Below are 22,344 nucleotides of genomic sequence, written 5' to 3' on the forward strand. Positions count from 1 at the left end.
ATGACCATCAACTGATAAACATAAATAAGATGCAGTGTATCCACACGACAGAATATTATTCAGCAGTAAAATGGAATAAACGACATGCAACGAAATGGTCCGTGGATGAAATCTGCAAATATTATCCTAAGTGAAAGAATCCAGTCACAAAAACATTTACTGTATGATTCCATTTATATGAAATGTTCAGAAAAGACAAATCCATAGCAACAGAAAGCAGGAAGTGGTGGCCTAGGGCTGGGAAAATGGGGAGCGCCAGCCCACGGGAATGGATTTTATTTTAGAAAATGTTCTACAATTCAGATTGTGGTGATGGTTGTACCACTCTGTGAATATCCTTAAGCCCACTGAATTACACACTTTAAATGGGTGAATTGTGCAGTATATGAAACAGATCTCAATAAAGTTATTAAAACAAAGGAAAATGTTTATTATGTATATCCAGAGAGCAGAGCCCCTGCGCCTCAGTGCTCAGAGCTCTTCTTTACACTTCCATGTGGTCACAAACACTCACCTGTGTGCTCTAACCTCTAAGACCAGATCATGCAGGTGGCTTCTCTTCTGGATACTGCTTTCTCCAGCTGGTGACCTCTATCTTTCTATTTTGAAAAATATTCACCTCATCTCAACACTCAGACCAAGTCCAAATCTCCTGAATTGACCTCTCTATGTCTTGACAGTTGGTTTATCCAAACCAGTATCCCATCAAGGGCTATAAGTAGGATCGGCTTTTAATTCTTGATGCACAAGGATGTCCTAGAACTCCCAATACCACACTCAGGCACAAAGTGCTGAGGAGCAGACCCAGCGCAGCTGAGGGACTGCACGGTCAGGATAGGCAAGGCAGGCAGGGCAGGTGCGGTGCAGAAGAAAAGACGCGGGCATCAGCCCCTCCTTGCGCAAGCTGGGTAACCCTACACAAGTCCCTGGCTTCCTTGTGCCTGTTCTGCTTCATTTCTACTAAAACAGCTCTGCCCTGGGGAGAACACTCTGATGAAAGGAAGAAAGGAGGTGGTCACATGAAGCCCATGGCACCCAGCCCAGGACAAGAGCTCACACAGCTGAAATCCTTCCCAACTACTCCACCTGTGACATTCCTAGGCTCAAGGCCTCAACCTCGACAAGCATCGCCTTTAGCACTTAACAAAGCAGGATGGGAACGCTTGTGGGCCCACGTGTCAGGGCCCTGTGGAGCTTTAGTGAGGACCCCGTGGGGAGCATTCTTATTCAGAGGACCTCCGTGAGCACCCTACAAGATTCCTGGGAGCTGACCATGAATGGAAGGTGTTGGCAACAGGGTTGTGGTCAAGGCTGGGCCTGTATCCTGCATGTCCCCCCAAGTACCCTCCCTATAACTGTACCATGAACGTGTGGGAAGACCCACAGCATGCTGTAGGTAAAGCTGATGGTGCCCATGGTCAATCAGCGAGTGGCCACCCCACCCCCACTCCGCAGACAGAGAGATTCCAGAGTCTGCCTTGTACCCTCCCCTTCCTGAGCCTCTGAGCTTTCTGCTCCACCCACCAGGGCCTTACCCGGGTCTTGGCCTTCAGGAACACATGGCTCTCCATATCCTTGCTGGATTTACTGTGGGCCACACCAGCTTTCCTCATGGCATCCTCACTGTAACACAGAAGAAAAAAAGATGTTCACACATACCTGTAAGTCTGCTCCTGTAGGTTTCCTGGCCAGCAGGCCCTGCTCAGCAGCTGCCCCTGGGTGGAAGAGGTACTGTCCTCCAGCGTAACAGCCTGGCTAAGGTCCAGGAGAGGCATATAAGGAGGGACTCTCAGCAGAGCGATAAAAGGCAAGCTGAGCAAGGTAAGGGGGAAGAGCCATGAGAAGGAAGAAACAGGAAAGGTAGACACCACAAAGCAAAGCAGCTACCCGGGGCAGAAAGGATGAGAGGAGCCAGGCCCTAGGAGTTGCTCACAACAAGCACAAAATCAGGTATACGCAGATGGCTGAGGGGCCAGCACCCTCTATTTCCTACCCTCTGAGTGGCCTGGGTGTGTCCCCCCCCCCCCCCCCCCCCCCCCCCCCCCCCCTTAACATCCGGTCTCCTCCTCTGTAAAACAAAGGGGCCATGCAATGTCAACTCATAGTCCCTCCCAAGGTAAAGGTCCTTTTTTTTTTTTTTTTGAAGATTTTATTTATTTATTTGTCAGAGAAAGAGAGAGAGCACAAGCAGGGGGAGCGGCAGGCAGAGGGAGAAGCAGGCTCCCCACTAAGCAAGGAGCCCAGTGAGGAACTTGATCCCAGGACCCAGAATCATGACCTGAGCCAAAGCCAGATGCTTAACGGACTGAGCCACCCAGGTATCCCAAAGTAAAGGTCCTTATGTAGGATGTGCAGGTTCTCCAAGTGGAACTAAGGAAATAAACCTCACAAATGTGGAAACTACTTAAAAACACATTTGCCAACAAGCACCTGGGTAGCTCAGTTAACTGACCCTTGATTTGGGCTTGGGTCATGTCTCAGGGTTGTGAGATCAGGCTCCATCCTCTGTGCAGAGTATGCTTGAGATGCTCTCTCTCTCCCTCTGCTCCACCACCCCCACGCTCTAAATCAATCAGTCAATCTTAAAAAACAAAAAACCAAAAAAACACATATTTGCCAAAACATGTCCAATCAGAGATGGAAGGCGATCACTAGTTTTCACCTGCTGATGCTCTGCTAGGAGGGAGCCACGCACACCAGCAAGCTTGAGCTCCCTGTGAATGGCAGCACACAGCCCGAGAAACACACACAAAGCCAAGAACAGGTGTGCGTCTCTTAGAAAGGAAGGGGCACGCTACACTTGGGCCTCTCAGGGCCTGGCGCGTCCGCTCACAGCCTGCCTTCCTCCCAGGGCTGAGCACGCTGGTAAACAAATGAACGAGCATGTCAAAGCTCTGTTGCCTCACCCCAAGAGAATTAAACAAACAGTCCAGCTGGTGCCAGACAGCCTTCTGACCACTCCAAACAAACGAAAAAGCAAACCAACTAACCCCAGGATGCTGAAAGAGCGGGCACATGGGGCTGCATGGTCATGTTTGTGACCCTTAAAGAAATCACGAAAGGAGTCTCGGTGCTGAGACTTGGACAAATCTGTATTAATGTGTAAAGAAACATAAAATGACCTTGACCCCCCACACTGCTGGATAACTCATTAAACACATGAGTGCAGAGTCTCTACCCCCGTCTGCTTCCTCAAGCTGCACCGAGGCAAAGCAGGAGCAACGAGTTCCTGTTGGCAAGGCAGCCAGGATGGAGCAGACACCCCCATGAGGAGCAATGTGATCACGGCCAAAAGAGCAGGGTGAAAGGAACAATGTAGGAGGACAACGCAGTACCCAACTCTCAGGAAAGCGAGAGAGGCAGGCACGGAGGAGCTAGCCAGTGTGAGGCGGGAGTCCACACACACAGATCGAGAGTCGTCACTTGGTTAGGCTCTAAGTCGCTGAGCATCTCCGACAAGAGAAGTGACTGAGCAAACCAGCTTTCAGAAGGGTGCCTCACCTGTGTCCCCCAGGGCCATACCTGTTCCCTTCCCCACTTTCCAAGAGCAGTGGGAGGCAAACCCTGTCATGGAGGCTTCCCAGGACTGAGGGCCACAAAGCTGCAGACCAACGGAGAGAGCGATGGACACAGCCAAGAGGGCACTTGCTAGGCCGTGGGACGTGCTGGAGGCTGGCTGAGGGGAAGTGGAGAGGTCATGGTAGAAGGTGGAGCCAGGACCAAAGTGTGAAGCACAAAAAGGCAGAGAGGGGGCCTGAGAGCTCCGAGATGGGACTCAGTTATGCACATGGGCTCTGTGCCCAAGATGAGCAATCCCCGAGGGCTCAGGCAGGCTCCTGGCTGGCTAAAGGCAGCCCTCCCCAAGCTGCTGGCTGGCCACTTTGATGGAGTCGGCAGACTCACAGGCCCCACACAAACTCTGTGAACCCTGACTGCAGCAAAGACACCTGGCACAATCCCCAGAGACAAGACACAGACACCAGCCTAAGAGCTTTGAGGTGGGGGGACCTCGCCAGGCCCGAAGGCACCAGATGCCAAGGGATGTGCTGGAGGAGAAACCCTGTCCCCTCCGGGTCCATGCAACATCACTGATGACACAGACATTGGGGGCACTGGCTGTTATGTGACTGAAAGAGCCTGAGGAAGACTGTCAGGACAGGGGGCCAGAATCAGGCCTGTCTTGACAAGGCAGAATACACACCTTAGCAAGAGGAAACACACCTGGGGTAAACACCCATGAAGGGGCTGCGCAGCTACGGAGCCGAGGAGGAAGGCTGCTCTTCAGCCAGGCGCCAGGGCTCTGCGAGACAGCACCGTGCCCGTGTCTCGTACGTGTCCCTTCCATGGCTGCACACCACGTCTGCCCAAACAGGCCCTGCATGTTTGTTGGCTGAAGACTGAACAGGCGCCCTGAGCACTGTTTTCAGTTCTGCAAACCGTATTTTAAAAAATGTTTTTGCTCCTGTTTCTAGTCTGCAGATCATGCTCCACAAAATAGAAGATGAAGCAAACAAGAAACCTGGCAGTTCTGCTCTCTGTTACCATTTGCACGTTTGCCCCCAAGGAGGCCCTGTCCTTTCCTTTTCAGCCGGCTCAGCATCTTGTCAAGGGCGCCCATCCATTATCTGGTTCTAACTGCACAGGGAAGAGCTTCTCGCATCAGTGCTTACGGGTGGTGGCCCTCCCTCCTTCCGTACCAAGTACCAGCATGCCCACTGCATGAGCCTGTTGTGGGTCCCAGCCCCACATTCAGGGCAGCCCCCGCACAGATGCAGGACCGGCTGCTCTCCCCCTCTGCTCTGTCCCCGGGATGCCTACAGGAGCAGCTGGACCTGGATGGCCATTCCTCAGCCTCTGTGTCCAGAAAACAAAACCCTTCCAGCAACCGTCACTAAACAAAAGCAAACTAGCACACAAAAAGACAGCCCTAAAGACAGAGTGGTGGTTACAGCCTCAGAGAAACAACTTAGAAGAACCAGCAAGTCCTAGTGAGCTCCACCCACACACAAGCAAGCCTGAGGTCAGTGCCGGGAATACAAGGGCCTGCCCAGTCAGGGGAGGTCAGGGAGCAAAACCAAGGTCAGTTCACAAGGGTGGACCCTAACTGTGGCTATCGTGCCACAGTTCCAATACCAAGGCAGTTGTCCCCAAACCTGAGGCCACCAGGAAGGCGCCAGCACGACAACAGAGGGGCCCGTCTCCTGGCCAGTGCCTGGGCGTGCCCAGCCCTCTGAGAAGATAGATGGAGGACTGACACTGGCTCAGAGCTCGCAGCCCCCTGCTTCAACCCGGGCTCCCCAGCTCCCCAGGTACAGCTTCTTCCTGGTCGCCATGGCTACACCGGTCTGCCTGGTCAGGGTTCAACTAGTATCTGGTTTAGACTTGAGTCTCCTGGGGGGGGACCTGATCCACCCCACAGGCCCTGTGAACTCCACCACCACGAGGTAGCAGAAGGTCCTTCCTGTCCAGACCCCTCCTGAGCAGAGGGCAGTGACACACCAAAAACAAAACAAAACAAAATAAAAAAACCAGTCTGTAACCTTAGCTCTGTGTCCACCGAATGCGCACACTGGAAACCTGGGAACCCCCTCTTCACTTCCCAATTCTGACTGCTGTTCCTTGAAGTTTAAACCCTCACCTCATTTCTCACTGCACCTGTGGTGGTCCTTCCTGATGGGCCTCTGTCTCCACCCCCAACACCTCCACCAGCACCAAGCCAGCAGGAGTAGGAAGCGGCCCGGGCTATGTTCCTGCCTGCCTCAAGGGCCTTACTCCTTACCAGCAAGGCAGGCAGCCATGGAGCCCACTCCCTCACTCTTCCAGGGCCCTGCTGCCAAGCATGCTGATGCTCAACCATCCCACCAGCCTGTCAAGCCCTCCGGCCGTGCTCCTACCGAGGCACCCCACTTTCTGCCTCACAGAAACCTTGTGGTCACCCTGGCCACACCCGTGGCACCTCCTGGGGGAACTGCTGGCTCCCTGCTGGTCGGCGCTGCCGTCCTACAAACACCTTGAGAGCCGGGACTGTAATTGGCACCAGACAAATAACTGGCTATTTTTAACACAAGGAGTGGTAATGCCACGCATTTTGATGGGACATGATGTGCAGAACCGAAAATCAGTGTGATAGGAATAGGGAAACCGGGCCTTGAATGAGCATGTCCAGACAGCAGAGGTCAGGGTGATGGGAAAGTATGTGCTGGGGTGGGCGAAGTGCTGGGCACTGGACCCTGCAGGAAGTAGACAGAGGAGGAAGGGCTTGGGCTCCAGAATCAGACAGACCTCACACAGACCGGGGCTCAAATTCCGACCTGGCCACTGGCCAGCTTGGGTCTTGGGAGAGACGCTCTATCCCCCACACACATGCTCCTCATAAAGGAGCTCTCTGAAAGGGCTGTGGCCAGGATGAAGGGAGGTGCACAGAGGTGGCCAGGGTGTGAGGCCAGGCCCAGCCTCGGCCCAGACTGCAGCTCCTGTCCAGTATCTGTCTGCTCTGCTGCCTCACCTCTTCCCTGTCCCCAAATTGGGAAACTCAGTTCATCACCTGGAGCTGGTTCCTAGTCTTTGTAATCTGAATCAGTGCAAGATAAAGCTAAAAAACTAGCAAACTGTGTGTGCTGGGAAGGTACACATGGCTGTAAGCTGCAAGTATGCTAATGCTCCAGCCTGCCCCTCGCCACTCCACCCCCAAGCCGGTGACCCTGGATAAGGCATCACCTTGCGGGGCCTGCACGTTCTCACCTCCAGGGCTGGTCTGAGGATTATAGTAGTTAACGACGTCAGGCACTTGGCACGTAGGAAGCAGTAGGGTGTGTTACAGAAATACAGAAATTTACTGTGCCTAACTGCACAGTAAGACTGCATCCCAAAATACCTCCAACGTTCAATGACGTTGGTGTCGCCCCCTTCCTAGCAGATGACAGCAGTGAGTGTGTGCGGCTCCCTCAGGCAGAGCTGCTGTCCCCCTGAAGCTGAGCCACCTGGAAGCATGCCCTCAGCTGCCCAGCCGGCAAAACACTTCTCAGAAAGGGCCTGTGCACAGGTACGCTGATGAGAAGCATTCAGCGGCCTTCTCTGCCCTCCAGCTGCCTGGCCCTCCCCTCGTGCTCCATTCCAAAGGGCCACATGCAGGGGCCTTCCCACCTCTCCTGACAGCACCCTCCTCAACACCGCCCCTTCTCCAGGTTCAACCTCCTTTTCCATTGCTGAACATGTGCCTGCATTCGCAGGAGAGCAAGGCCATCTGGTTGGTCTCCTGCTGCTGTCTAAACCAGGAAGGTGTTTTCCTCTCTGCGTCAGACTCACCCTCCTGCCCCAGGTGGACAAGATGCCCACCCATCCGTGGGAGGTTTTTGTTCTGCCCAGAGGAAGCCTCCCCTCTTTTGAGAACCACACACTCATCAACCAACTGACCTCTCATGGGGCAGGAGTTTTGCCAGCCCTGCCTCACCCCACCCTACAAGAGAAGCTTCCAGATGAAGTGGCACCTGTGTGTGCCAAGAGTCAGTTCACCCACCTGGGACGGACCTTGCAGCTTGCCTCGGTGACCCTTCACCCTATATGTGTAAAAGCCCCAATCATAAAAGTGCCAGACAACAACAGGAGAATAGTTATATAATATTGGGCTGAGGAAGGCTTTCCTAAGCACACCATCAAAAGTAGATACCATATAGGGAAAAAGATCTTGCCAAGTTAAAAAAGATTCCTACCACATTTTTAAAAAAGGTTTTATTTATTTATTTGACAGAGAAAGAGCACAGCAGGGGGAACAGCAAGCAGAGGGAGAGGGAGAAGCAGGCTCCCTGTTGAGCAGGGAGCCTGAAGCAGGGCTTGATCCCAGGACCCCAGGATCATGACCTGAGCCGAAGGCAGATGCTTAAAATAAGGAAAAAGTACCCTTGATACTCCCAGCCCTCAGCAGCTCAAGCCCGCCCCTGATGTCTGAGAAGGAAGGCTCTGGCAGCCCTGCTTCCCTATCAGGCGCTCAGGGCAGTACCCACCCCCCCGCACCCCATTCCTGTGCAATGGCCCTGTATGTTTGGAAGTAAGCTCCCAGCACTTGTGGCACAGCCTAGGAGTACTCTATGTTTGGTAAACCAGAGCTCGGGCCAGCACAAGAGAGAACTGTTCCACCCTCTCTAAATGCCAGCTGGGTCCAAGCATTGCCATGGTTGAGGCCTAGCCCAAAGCTTCTGCCCTGCCCCAGCGTCAAGGAATCCTGTGAGCCTGCCCCCAGGAGAAGGGCCAGGAAATGAAGACAAACCAGAAGGAAAGCAAATCGCTACACTGGCCCTGAGCAGCATACACAGTATGCCACAACTTTGACTTAAATTAAGCTAGCTTAAGCCACAGTCTAAATAAATATGTTCCCTACAACAATTTCATTTAAAAATAAAATTAAATGAGATATGAACCTCTAGGCTGGCATAAGGAACTGAACTTGCATGTCTAATTTTGTTGCTCTCAAAACCCCACTAAAACTACAGAAAAGGGGGGATTTTGTTTTTCTTTAACACAAACTCACAAAGCCAGGAAGGTCAGAAGTGATGGCTCCAACAACAGGATTTTAGAATCTGGAACACTGATGGCCCAGTGGTGATGGACATAGCAAGCCAACCAAGAAAGCAGAGTCCTAAGTAAGTGACAGTGAGGAGGGCTGAGAGCCAATCCAGTGCCAGCCCCAGATCTTCGTAAGGCTCTGGATGGGCGTGCCAGGCACTCAGGGACCAGAGATAAATGGAAAGATTCCTGGGTGAAAGGCTTCTCAGCATCCCCTCCTCCACTTCACACTGCTGGGTAACCACTTCCACACTAGCAGACACCAGAGATTTATTCTCTGGAAAAGCATAAAATGGAGAGTCATTGGACTGTGAGGGGGGGCAACCCACCCAGCTGAGAAGGCACGGGGAGGATAATGAAAGAAGCAGACTATGTGGCCACTGAGTATCTAGATACACACTAACTGCTGACGCCTACCCGCCTGCCCTTCTGCCCACCTGTGGCCTCCTCCAGGGTGGCACCCAGGTGTTCACCCTACAGCCCAGTGTTTGGAAGACCATGTTCTGGAGGAAAGACCCAGAACCTGAAGCTACATGAGCCTCCGGGGAAGCTGGCAGTGGACAAGCCCCTCGTGCTCAGAGTGTCCACCTGTCTTCCCCATACCCCTCTCTTAGAGTGAGCCACCAACCAAGGGCTCCCAGACACCCTCACACGGCAGATAAAGACCCCATGAGAAAAAAATGCCAAAATAAAATCTTTATTTTCCAAAGAAATAAGACATTGCATCCATTTAACAAGAACAGGATTCTAAAAACAGGAAGTCAGATTAACAAAAAAAAGAGAGAGAGAAAGGAAAAAAAAAAGAAAGAAAGAAAGCAAAGAAAGAGTTCTCTAAAAGCATGTCGGTAGTGAAAGGCCAGAGATAAAATGGAAGGAATCCCCCAGAGAGTGACGCCAAAAGACAAAACGATGGATACAGGAGACAAAAGATAAAGTAGAAGGGGACGGAGGGGCCAACATTCAGACACAGGGGGCAGAGGAAACACAGGGAGCGGAGGAAACGCGGCTCCCTGACACATGATTCGAAGAAACTTGCACTGCAGCGCTGGACAGGAGGCCTGCGAGTGAGGCAAGCTGCCCTCAGCTTACCAGAAGTGCTGGGCTGCACAGCAGCAGCACCACAAACAGCAACGCAGCGGGACGTGCTTCTCAATCCCTGACCCAGCATTTCCGACCTAGAAGCCCATGTGCACCCAAATGGACATGGTCTCCAGAAATTGAGTTCTTTTTCTAGAAGCTAGTGGAAGGAAGGAACCAAAAAGAACACACCACAGGATACAGGAAACAAGAAACCAAGCACCGGAGCCATGCAACTTGAGAGACTAACGCTGCCTCTGGCCTGTGCCCTGAGAGTTCCAGAAGAGAAAAAGCTGGAGCTGACAGCCAGCCTGGCAGCACTGAGCACGGGGATAACTATACTGAGAGGCAACTGGAAAGTACGGGAAAAGTGAGCCACAGGTACACAGAAAGCTGGGCACATTTTTAAGAAGGCAATTTTATTCTGGAGAAAAAAATTTTAAAAAACGGCTTATCACAGTATGCCACAAAGGTCGCCCGTAGAGTATCATTTGTGTGGGCATAAGCGTCAGTATTCCTTACAGATTGACCCAGGACGTAAAATACAGGTAGAACAGGGGGCAGCAGAGATAATGGCTCTGTAAAGGAAGCTACAGAGAAAGTCAATACATAATTCATGAAACTCATCAACGTGATGCCCCGAGACAGCAGGACGTGCACATGACTCAGAATCACAGGCACACACCGGGAGAAAGAGCGGAGTTGCAGAGGAGGACTCAGCGAGTGGGGACACACCATGGTTTCGGGGGGGGGGGGGTTGTTCTTTGTTTTTAAAGATTTTATTTATTTTAGAGAGAGAGAGAGGAGGAAGAGAGTGAGTGCACATGCACGAGCTGGGGGAGAGGCAGAGGGAGAGAGAATCTCAAGCAGACTCCCCACTGAGTGTGGAGCCCAACATGGAGCTCAATTTCAAGACCCTGAGATCATGACCCGTGCCAAAGTCAAGAGATGGAGGCTTAACAGACTGAGCCACCCAGGTACCCCGGTTTCATGTTTTATTTTGTTTTTTAACCACTCCTTGACTTTTAATACTTACATGCGTATATATTACTTTGATAAAATAAGAATTAAAAGTTAAATGACAAAATGCACATAAAAAGTGTGCCACAGACTCTGCCATACAGAAATACTTGGTGAGCGCCATATGTTAATAAAGGCCTCCTAGAGGTGCAGGGCGGGCTCAGTGGGTAGAAAAGCAACAGTGCTTGATCTCAGGGTCCCGAGTCCAAGCCCCATGTGGGGCATAGAGTTTACTTAAAAAGAAAAAAAAAAAAGAAAAAGAAAAAGGTCACCTTCACCTTTCTAAACCTTAGAAATTAGGCAACCTGGAGACAGGATGCTCATACTTCATTGGCAATTCTGACCCCGGGAGCATTCCAGAAAACCCTACCACACATTCTACCGTTCTCTCTCTCACGGTCAGAGAGGCCGTGGGCAAAGGAGTCCCCTGCATCCCCCATCTGGCTGGAAAAGCCCCTTCCCTGTCCCCTACCAGTGAAGGACTGTTCAGTGGGTCTTCCGACCTTCACCAAGCTCTTAGAAAGCTCCAGAGCAGCCTCCCGTGCTTCCGTTGGGCTCCCCTCCTCTTGGTTCCCCAGTGGCAGTTTACTGCCCCATTGCCTCAGGTGCTTTCATCTCGGAGGCAGGAAATGACTAGACACACCAATTGTTCAATTCCCAACAGGAACCAATGCAAACACCTGGTCTCGACAGGGAGCGGGCCTTCCTGACCTCACAGGTAGCCGTTAGCATGTCTGCCAAACCGTGACCCAGACTGCAAATGCCTCCTTGTCTTTGTCGGCACCCTTCTGCCTTCTGGTTCTCCGACTTCTTGAAGAAACATAAAGTGTTTTCTAACCAGATAAAAATATGTATTTCAAAATTTAACCAGCCACCTACATGTAGGAAAGAGTATTTTAGTCTTGCAGAAAGAAATTTCTTAATCATACAAACACAAGAGACTGAAAGCACTTTCTTTTCACATTCCTCTTGGTTTGTTTGATCAAGCTCTCCAAATTCTGCTCTCAAGATTTCTCAATCCCCAACGAACTAGATCAATGGAAGAACTACTAAAGAGAATACCACTGCTCTTAAAAGGGAATGCTGTTATTTGAGCTAGTTCAGAAGACTACACAAGTTTTGTCATTTACTCCAATCTGCTGGTTTGCCCTCCACAGGACCAGGAGACTGGAGAACCCTTGAGATCCCTATTCAGGTGCTGGCCTCTGGGCTCCAGGCCTGGGACCATGCCAGCAGCTCCAGTTCCAGCCCCCAGCACATCCCACTCACCACCAGGCAACCACGTGGTGAGGACACTCTCCGCCAACCCAAGAATTTATTAAAACGCTTATCTCACATGATTTTGTGGTATCTGGGGGAGAGGAAAGCCCTATCTTCTAGAGATCTGCACTCAAGCACTGGCAGTTGAAATCATATGGTGTCTGGAATGTGATTGAAAATAGTCCAGGAGGGGGTGGAGAGGGATGGGTGAAACTGGCCATATGTTGCTAACTCTCCAAGTACCTGGGAGATCATTCTTCCATCTCTACTTCTGTGAATGTTTGGAAAAGGCCATAATGGAACTTTTAACAAGATAGTAAATAAAATGCTCATGTCAAGTATGCAGGATGACTGTTCAGAGGAGCCTGGAGGAGGCTTACTCCCAAGAGCGCCCCACTGTGAGGCCATCCTGGCTGTCACACAGGGAGTCACCATGCACTCTGAGTCATCCCGGCTGCAGAGTGCACACCCCCCCAAGCCTGGAGAAGCTTGGCCCTCTGGAGGGCAGTAACCAATAAAAGTCTTAAGAAATCTGCTTCCAGGGGCGCCTGGGTGGCACAGCGGTTAAGCGTCTGCCTTCGGCTCAGGGCGTGATCCTAGCGTTATGGAATCGAGCCCCACATCAGGCTCCTCCGCTTTGAGCCGGCTTCTTCATCTCCCACTCCCCCTGCTGTGTCCTTCTTTCGCTAGCTGTCTCTATCTCTGTTGAATAAATAAATAAAATCTTTAAAAAAAAAAAAAAAAGAAATCTGCTTCCACACCAGAGGTCAGTCCAGTCCCTCACTACCCAGACAGAGCCCAACTATGGGAAGAGTCCCATCAGCCAGAAGTCTAGCTGTGCCCGCGCCTTGTATGAACCAGGGACATAAGCATACAGGTCCCAGCCAGAGTCACCCCCCCAGGAGACAAACACAATCTGAGCTGTGAAAAAGCCAAAACTCAAACTGACCTCCAGTCTAACTCCACTTAAAAAATACTGGTATATACATATACTTACTTATTTAAAATACATACATATCAAGATATCCACCCACAGACACAGGACTGGAGGGCAAAAATCAAATGTCACCAATAGCCATCTCTGGGCAGAAAGACTATGGAAAACATCTTCCTGTTTTGAAATCCTCTATAATGTTATCTGAAAAGGAATCAAGTACTGCATCCACCAGTACTGAACACAGGGACCAAAACAGAAGACAGAGGCGGGCCCAAGCTGCTGGGACTGGCTTCCCGTGCCCACACCGCCTTACCTCAGTCTCTCCACTCACCTACTCTGCCCACCACAGCCACCGCCAGGGCCTTCTGCTCAGCCTCTTCTGCCGCCCCCACCCACTTCACTCCTGCAGCTGACTGCTCTTCCAGGTTCGCTCCCTGCACCACCCACTGGCTGCTGGACTCTCTCCTTGGAAGGGCTGACACCCCCGCACACTCCACACACCATCACCTTGTACACCACCCCTCAGAAGCAGCGCAGAATCACGGTCCCTCTCCCTCAGGGTGCATACCTGCGTCTCTCTCCTCCCCTCCTCCTGCGTGAACACACACACAGTCACCAAATTCCAAAGCTTCTTTCTTTACAGGCTCTCTCCGTCCTAAACCACCCTCTCCATTCCCATTGTTATGGCACCCAGTAGGTCTCAAATTTGAGTGTGCTTTCAAAATCAACAAGGGTGCCTGTTATTAAAGGCAGGTTCCTTGACAATGCCCGATGTTGGCGAGGATGTCTGACAGGAGAACTCCCCCATATGGCTGGGAGGAATGTAAATGGGTACATACCGCTTGGGAAAACCAGCTGGCAGACCGCAGTGATGCTGAATTCAGGCCACTCCTCTCAACCCAGCCTGGATGCACAGCCCGGAGAGTAAGTGCATATACCCACCAGAAGACATGACCCCGAACACCCCTGGCATTGTCTTCACATAACCAACAACTAGAATTAACCCCAACAGCCATCAAGCACAGGACAGAAAAGTAACCTGGGGTAGAGTCACATAACAGACGGCACACGGCGTAAATAAGAACAACTGCTACCCGTTAGGATGATCACCCATCACAGACATGATGCTGAATGTAAGAAGCCACAGTTTGGACTCCAATGACAGGAAATTTAAGAACACATGTCTCCATGGTCTGGAAGCCAGAAGAGTGGGGGCAGAATCTGCACTGGCTAAAGCTCAAGGAGAGGAGCCTGCTGGGTGCCAGGCCTGTTCCAGATGCAGGCCCAGGCTACTCATCTGGCGGTATCATGCTGAAGATATGTCCTTGTGTCATTCACTGAGGTAGGTCTGTTATACTTCAATATAAAGAAGCACTGGGCGCCTGGGTGGCTCAGTCAATTAAGCCTCAGCCTCTTAATTTCAGCTCAGGTCATGATCTCAGGGTCCTAAGATCCAGCCTCACATCAGGCTCCATGTTCAGAGGGGAATCTGCTTCTTTCCCTCTCCCTTTCTTCCTCCGCCCCTCCCCTGCTCGCGTGCTAGCTCATGCACGAGCGCGTACACGCTAAAATCCATCAATCAATCAATCAAAAAAAAAAAAAAAAAAAAAAAAAAAAAAAAAAAAAAAAAAAAAAAAAAGCACCATGTGAAATGACCAGAGCTCCTAAGCCCTGACCCCATCCCTGGGTTTGGACTGGAAAGGCCTTGTGCCTGAATTGTGAGTACAGAGCGAGTCCCTCTGCACTTTCATAAGCATTAATACTCCCCAACATGAATCAAAGCAGACCCTAACTTTTGAAGGGCCCCGGGTGATCCATCAGAGCTTCTCAAGGCAAATCTGGCATTCTTTCTAGTTTACAACAGGAGCTCCATCCCATACACAGTGGCTGGATCACCTCCTCAAACATCACCTCTGAGGAGGGCTGAAGCAAAGGAATTTTTTTTTTTTGTTTTGTTTTTTAAGATTATTTATTTATTTGAGAGAGAGAGAGAGAGAGCGCATGCACACAAGCAGGGGAGGGGCAGAGGGAGCGGGAGAAGCAGACTCCCTGCTGAGCAGGGAGCCCGATGCAGGCCTATCTCAGGACCCTGAGATCATGACCTGAGCGGAAGGCAGACACAAACCCAACTGACTGAGCCACCAGGTGCCCCAGGACTGAAGCAAAGTTGGAAAGGGGTGGGGAGCAGAAAAGAAAGACAGTGGGGATGGGAATGAGCCACTTCTTAACCAACAAGCATCCCCTCCACACCTCCAGACTTCCGTCTCCTGGACTGGAATCAAGTGGCTCAGCTCAAAGGCTAACCAGCAGCCAGGTCACTCCTGTTCACTACCCGCTCCCACCCCTCCAGCAGATTCCCAGGCAGAGAACTCAGAAAAGCCTGTGGGGCCAAGGGTTAAGAGGAAACAGGGTCCAGACGGCGGAGGGAGCAAGACAGAACTCAGCTGCTATCCACCAAGTACGAGCACTGAGATGTGTGTAGATGAGAGAATGCGTAAGTCTATACTATCCTTACAACTCTGCATGTTTGGAACACTCTCAAAATAGAAAGTTCAAAGTAAGGACAATGGGGACTTCCAGAGGTCTAATGTTTTCTCCAAGGACTCACTGCCCTAAGTAACAGCTACTCCTCCTCAAGATACTTAACCCATTCAATCAGGGATCTTTATTAACCCCCCCCCCAGGTTATCAAGAGTCATTATTAAAGTGGAAGACAGCATCTCCCTCACAGGGTGGGTTTCAAGATCGTTACACCTGGGCTTCTGGTATATTCTCTGTGCTCTCCAGGACTGGGTACTCACTTATTTATCTGTTAAAGAGAACCACCTTGTAACTAACTGTTCCAGATTCCGTCTTCAAATAAATGTCTCCGATTAAAAAAAAGGGGGGGGGGGCGCCTGGGTGGCACAGCGGTTAAGCGCCTGCCTTCGGCTCAGGGCGTGATCCTGGCGTTATGGGATCGAGCCCCACATCAGGCTCTTCCGCTATGAGCCTGCTTCTTCCTCTCCCACTCCCCCTGCTTGTGTTCCCTCTCTCGCTGGCTGTCTCTGTCTCTGTCGAATAAATAAATAAAATCTTAAAAAAAAAAAAAAAAAGGCTCCAAATGAGAAGTGGTTCAATGTGGAGGAGTACTGATGAGAGAAACCCCTGGAAGGCCACCAGAAAAGAAGCCAGCACTGTTTTCCACCACCCTACCTGCGATTATGATGCACCTCTTATCCAAGCCAAGGCACAATGCCAGGAGCTCAACAAGAGGCAGAAGTATAAGATCCGGTCCTACCCTCAAGGAATTTATAATAATTGTTGGCAAGGCATAAAAATAATAATGAGTGTAAAACCAGCAAAAAAGAATTCATCTATTCAGTACATGCAGGATGTACCCAGTGTGGGCCCTACAAACTCAAGAGGAAGTAAGAACTACCATGGGCTAAGCCATCAGGGCTCATGAGGAGATGGGGCTAAGGCCAAACCTCCAATGGGGAAGAGAAAGAACAGAAAAGAGTGAAACCAGAGGGCCTGGCATGGAGCAGGGAGCATCTGGCTAGGCCTCACATACCAGCACGGAGGGAAGGCCATCTGAAAGGACAGTTTCAGATTGAAAGGAGAATGCCTCCTAGCAGGGGCAGAAAGGAAAGAATCATCTTAGGAAGGCTGTGGTGGCACTCAGGGCCCTGGTGAGGGCCACCCTGAAGGCTGAGCACATGTGATTTTTCACATTATGGTAAGCTATCTGTGACCATGGCTCCCTCCTCCTCATGGGTAAGCAGGGCCCACCTCTTCTTCAAGACTTCTGACTACAAAAGGAACATATGTTTATTGTTAACAAAAATACACATATACTGAAAGTTACAAAGAAAATGAAAATTACTCAGATAACCAGCTAACAATGTCTATTTAACAAAAACTTACTCCAGGAGCGCCTGGATGGCTCAGTCAGTTGAGCATCTGTCTGCCTTTGGCTCAGGTCATGATCCCAGGATCCTGGGATAGAGCCCCGAGTTGGGGTTCCTGCTCAGTGAGGAGTTTCTCCCCCTTCCTCTGCCCCTCTACCCACTTGTGTATGCACTCTCGCTCTCTCAAATAAATAAATAAAATATTTAATTAAAAAAAAAACAAACCTCACTCTGGACCACGTGTCCTGCTTGTTAACCTGCTCTTCTCAGTATTGACGGGTTATGGAACATCTCCCATGTCCTTTTTTTTTTTTTTAAAGATTTTATTTTTAAGTAATCACTACACCCAAAGTGGGGCTCAAATTTACAACCCCAAGATCAAGAGTAACATGCTCCACCGACTGAGCCAGCCGGGTGTCATTTTTTTTTTTTTTTTTGAGACTTATTTACTTATTTGAGAGAAGGAGAGAGGGAGAGAGAGAGACAGAGTGTGAGCATGAGCGGGGGGAGGGGCAGAGGGAGAGAAACTCAAGCAAACTCCCCACCAAGCGGGGAGCCTGACACGGTGCTGAATCTCAGGACCCCAAGATAACGACCTGGGCCAAAATCAAGAGTCGGAGGCTTAACCAACTGAGGCACCCAGGTGCCCCTCTCCCATGTCATTTTTAACAGCAGCATTGAACCTGCCATCTCCAGCTCCCACAACAAATCTAAGCCAGCTCCACTGCTGGCTTATCTCCCCCTGTTCCACTCCTGACTTGATGTGGATATAAGCATCCACACTGCCAACAGGCTTTGAATACTCTCCTGCGTATGGCCTTGGAGGAAATGCCTAAGGAAGTAGACATTTTAAGATTACTGGAATAAACAGTATTGCCAAACAGGCTTCCAGAAAAATGGCCTCATTTACCTGCCTCCAGCAGCAGCTTGTGAGGATGTCGTTTTGCCTGCATCTTCCCATGCACAGTGTTAAAACTTTCTCCAACCTGGGGGACCACCTGGTTCAGGCCAAGGAGCATGCGACTCTTGATCTCAAGGTTGTAAGTTCGAGCCCCACATTGTATATAGAGATTACTTAAAAATAAGGGGCACCTGGGTGGCTGAGCCAGTTGAGTGTCAACTCTTGTTCTCAGCTCAGGTCTTGATCTAAGTCATGAATTCAAGCCCCGCATTGGGCTCCACGCCGGGCGTGGAGCCTACTTAAAAATAAATAAATAAATGAATAAAGAAATAAAATCTTGGGGTGCCTGGCTGGCTCAGTCAGAAGAGCGTGGGACTCTAGATCTCAGGGTCATGAGTTCAAGCCCTACGTTGGGTGTGAGATTACTTAAAAAAAAAAAAAAAGACTTTCTCCAACTCTGAAGTGAACACCCATCAAGTTAGACCACTATCACCACTGAGCTTGAACAGACCTCTGGCAGTGCTTCGGAATCCACTTGCCTTGTGAGGCAGGAATCCCCATGAAGAATTCAGACCGTAGGGAAATGAGTGTTCAAACTATTCAAGTGCAAACTGGTAACTCTTCACAGAATGTGAGGAGGGACCAGCGGTAGCCTGGTGTCCTGGAAGGGTGAGTGGGATGGGACCACAATGTTCAGCCATGATGGGGATGGTTCTCTCAGGCAGGGGAACAAACAGGACACAGAACAGCCAGGGAAAGAAAGAGCTGGGTTCTTCTGAAGATCCACAGGCAGCCAGTACAGTGGGCCAGACCCTGGAGGAGGAAGTCAGGCTCAGAGCTGAACCCCTAAGTGGTGGGCGGCCTCTCAAACATTCCCAGCATCAACATAATTGGGGGCAGGGGGTGGAGTCCATGAAGCAAGAATTGATAGCTTGAAGCTGAATGTAGATACATGGGCATGGGGTCTTTACACTACTTGGTTTTAGGATTTAAACTTTCCATTTTGAATTTTTAAAAATTCATCACAATTCCTCAAAAAATGTACCCTCTGGTATGTAACCAACATTATTACCCTGAAGAATGCTTTAAAGTGACAGTGATAGGGAGATGATCATGTGACCACCCAGGAATGTCCCACACGGAGCCTGGACTAACCACAGCCACCTTGTCACAAATGGCAGTAAGAGTTGGGAGACTTCTGGTCAGAAACGGATGCAAGGGCTGCAGGTGTGGTAGGTGGGTGGGGTCTCTTACAAAAGGTTGCTGGTGAGGCTGGGAGGCTGGCTATAGCCTGTGCCGAGGCCAAAGATCATCAGAGGCTCGCTGGCTGGCCCTTCTGCCACTGTTAAGGCCCCACTGACTCATGGGGAGTTGCTCGAACTGCCAACAGGATTCCCCTCAGCACTTGGCTTGGGTTAACTTCCAGCTGCCATCTTCCCTCTACCCCAAAAGGCACGACATGTCTTTCAAAAATTAAAAGGCAGTTTGCCTCTCTTGTCCTGCTATGGTGCACCAAGCATTCATTTGTAACATGCAGAGTATAACTATAAGCAGCAGTGACCTTTCCTCTACACCTCAGTTTCTTCATCTTAAAAATGGGAGTAACAAGTACATCAACTGACAGTGCAAGTGGGAAGTCAACAAGCTAACAGACGTCAACTCTTGCAGTGAGGGTTCATATCAGCTGCTGTTGTTGCTGTTGTTGAGAAAATCCTGAACCCTGAGCAGGTGAGGGCCCACGTCCCCTCAGGTCACTGTCACTCCTGGTCAAGAGGCAGTAGGGCCAAGGTTCAGAACTCTGAAGTCAACAGCTCCACAATCACTTCCTGATTGCCATCAGGGGCACTAAGGCTTGGAGGTGGTCAGAGAGACAGCTCCTTGCCTCAGGGAATGGACATTTTAGTGGTGGCTTATACACAGAAGGCCGTGAGCCAGCCCAGTTGTTTAGATACCAACCAGGCTACGAAGAAAGCAGCGGGGCTCAGGAGCTTCCCCACTGGAAAACGGGCCAGAATCACACCAGGAGGGCATGGGGCTGTTGGGAAGCCTGAGTGGGATAAGCCACAGAAAAGGCTCAGGCAAGACTCCCTCACTTCTGCTTGGAGGATAGAACATAACCCACAGGGGGCCACTGGGTGGCTCAGTCGGTTATACACCTGCCTTCGGTTCAGGTCATGATCCTGGGGTCCTGGGGTCAATCCCCACGTCAGGATCCTGTTTGGCAGGGAGTCCACTTCTCCCTCTGCTTGTGCTCTGTCTCTCTCAAATAAATAAATAAAATATTTAAAAAGAAAACAAAACAAAAGAACATAACCCACAGGCAGAATCTAAACATGCAAGTTTCAGGGCACTTCCCACTGTCCTAAGGCCTCTCCAGGCCCTTGGAAGTTGCTGTTCAGTTGTCTGTTCTTTGTTCCTTATGGGTTTTTTTGCTTTGTTTCACTATGCTTCTAGCTAAAGAGCACTCAACTTTCTCCTTACAGCCCAGGCAGAAAGCTCTGCATCTCCTAGGTCCCAACCTGGAGCTCACATCTCCTTTGGGGGCTTCACCAGACGAAGACGAGATGGCTGACCTGTCTGCCCTGACTCTGCTCCATGCTCCCTATCTCCTGGCACTTGAGTAGAGCCCTGATACACACTGCCCTTCCCCACCGCCCACTCCCCCCTCCCCGGATCTCCTCCCCTTTGCAATCTGTTCAGCCCAACAGACATTTATTTATTTCACTTCTATATATGCAATCTGCTGTACTGAGAGGTGGGAGGCATAAAAGTCTCAAGAATAAGATGGCAGGAAAATGTAAAAGAACGGGAAGAATTGATTGACGAAGTCCTTTCATTCATTCACTACTTACCCACTCTATGTCAGGTGCAGTGCCAGCTACTACAGATACTTGCTTGCTCTCCGGAATCCTACAGATCACACACATGTTCAACACTAACCCAACAATCCCCCCAGGAAGGCCCAAGACCCACAAAGGCCACCTGAGAACTCTAAAGGGGGGGGGGCTTCCCCTGCAGTGCTGTGGGGAGAGTGGATATTCAATGAAGAGATGATTTGAACTCACCAACAGTGCCACAACTACCCTCCCCACAGGCTCCTTAGAGTGTCATCAACTCGCCTAACCAGGCTTGGGGATTTCTCCTTCACCTTCTAAGGCTCCTACTCCTGCAAGAACCTAAGGAGAAGGCATTTGCTAGGGCTCAGGTGGAGGTCTTTCCATTTTCCCCCCATCTTCCCTGTGAAACAGACTGGACTCCAGTCATTTCACAGATAAGGAAGATGATCTAGAAAGGTTAGGTATCCTGCCCACGGTCACTTGGCTAACAAGTGGAGAAAGTGGGGGTTCCAGAGCTTCACAATGCTTGCTGGCACAGGTAAAGAAGACCACTATAGTATGAGAGGCAGCACACACAGCCCTCAGGAAAACACGTACTCTTGCACACTTCAACAAGTGTTTAATATGCCTAGTGCCAGGCTTCATAGGACTGGGGTCCTATGGGAAACTACAAGGGGCTGAGATCCAAGATATCAGAGCCGGTGACCCACTTTAAGCAGGATAGGCAGGGAAGGATCTGAAGTATTTGGTATTTAAGCAGACATCTAAAGAAAAGGAAGAGAAACTGGTCATAAATGTAGTAGGGGGAAGTCTACCTATTGTTAAATACCCTAAATACTTGATAATAACTTGTTTAAAAAGAGAGGGGGGAAAAAAAAAGAACTTGGAATGTTCAAGAAGCTGAAAGACCAGAGAGGCTGGAGCAAACTGGGGGGATTGAAAAGAGGTAGCTAGGCCAGGCCATGGTGAGGGGCTGGGAGGGTGGGCCATCTGGAGTCTTGTTTGATGCTAAGAGAAGTCACGACTGGCAGCAGTCCAGCATGGGTCCAGATGAGGTAGAGGTAGAGGAGGGCTAAGAAGAGATTATACGGAGTCCCTGCAAGGACTCTCCTAACCAGCCCCAAATCAAAACCGCTTTTTCTCATGGTAGCCAAGAGACGAGATTATTATTGGGCCTGCGATCTCAAGCACTGTTCTCTCTTGGTAGATACTCAAGAGCCAGGTGGAGACAGTAAACCAGCTATCAGATGTTTCTCCTTTTGTTGAAACTCCCCAGTGCTTCACTATGATTTCTTTACTCCCTCATCTATACAAATTACTTGGGTTCAAAACATTTCCCAAGATACCCACCTTCAAGCAACAGCATAAATATCAGAGGAAGGTAGAATTAACCCTGTGAACACAACAAATCAAGGCACCAAGATTCATGACTTTCAAGGTGAACCCTGGAGAGAAAACACACATATCTGAGAACTGAGAACACCACATCGTGTCAGGCAGACAACCTCTGAAACCCCAAAGGGCTCCCCAAAGATGTCCATGCCCTAATCCCAGGAACCTGGGCACATGCTACGTTATATGGCAGAAGGGACTTTCCAGATGGAATAAAAGTTATAGACTTTAAAATAGGAACATCATCCTGGATTATCTGAGCGGACCCAATCTAACCTAGAGAATTTTCTTGGCTGAAGTCAGAAAGATGCAGCCGAAGAACCCATCCCTGATGGAGGGGGCCACATAGAAAGTATGAGACCAAATACAGGCCGCCTCTAGGAACAAAAACTGGCCACTGGCTGACAAATAGTAAGGTACAAGAACACCTCAGTCCTACAACCTCATGGACTGAATTTGGCCAACAAC

General features: G+C 50.2%; 1 protein-coding gene across 1 annotated transcript in view; it reads right to left on the bottom strand.

The window, feature by feature from the left end:
- The window catches only part of MED15 (mediator complex subunit 15), a 64,364-nt gene that overhangs the window by 39,468 nt on the left and 2,552 nt on the right, over window positions 1–22,344 (bottom strand). The window contains exon 2 of the mRNA XM_040619560.1: window positions 1,536–1,623. Coding sequence (XP_040475494.1) covers window positions 1,536–1,623 — 88 coding nt within the window. The remainder of the gene's footprint in view (window positions 1–1,535; window positions 1,624–22,344) is intronic.

The sequence above is a fragment of the Ursus maritimus genome, unplaced genomic scaffold, assembly GCF_017311325.1.
Source record: "Ursus maritimus isolate PB19 unplaced genomic scaffold, ASM1731132v1 scaffold_33, whole genome shotgun sequence".
NCBI classification, from domain to species: Eukaryota; Metazoa; Chordata; class Mammalia; order Carnivora; family Ursidae; genus Ursus; species Ursus maritimus.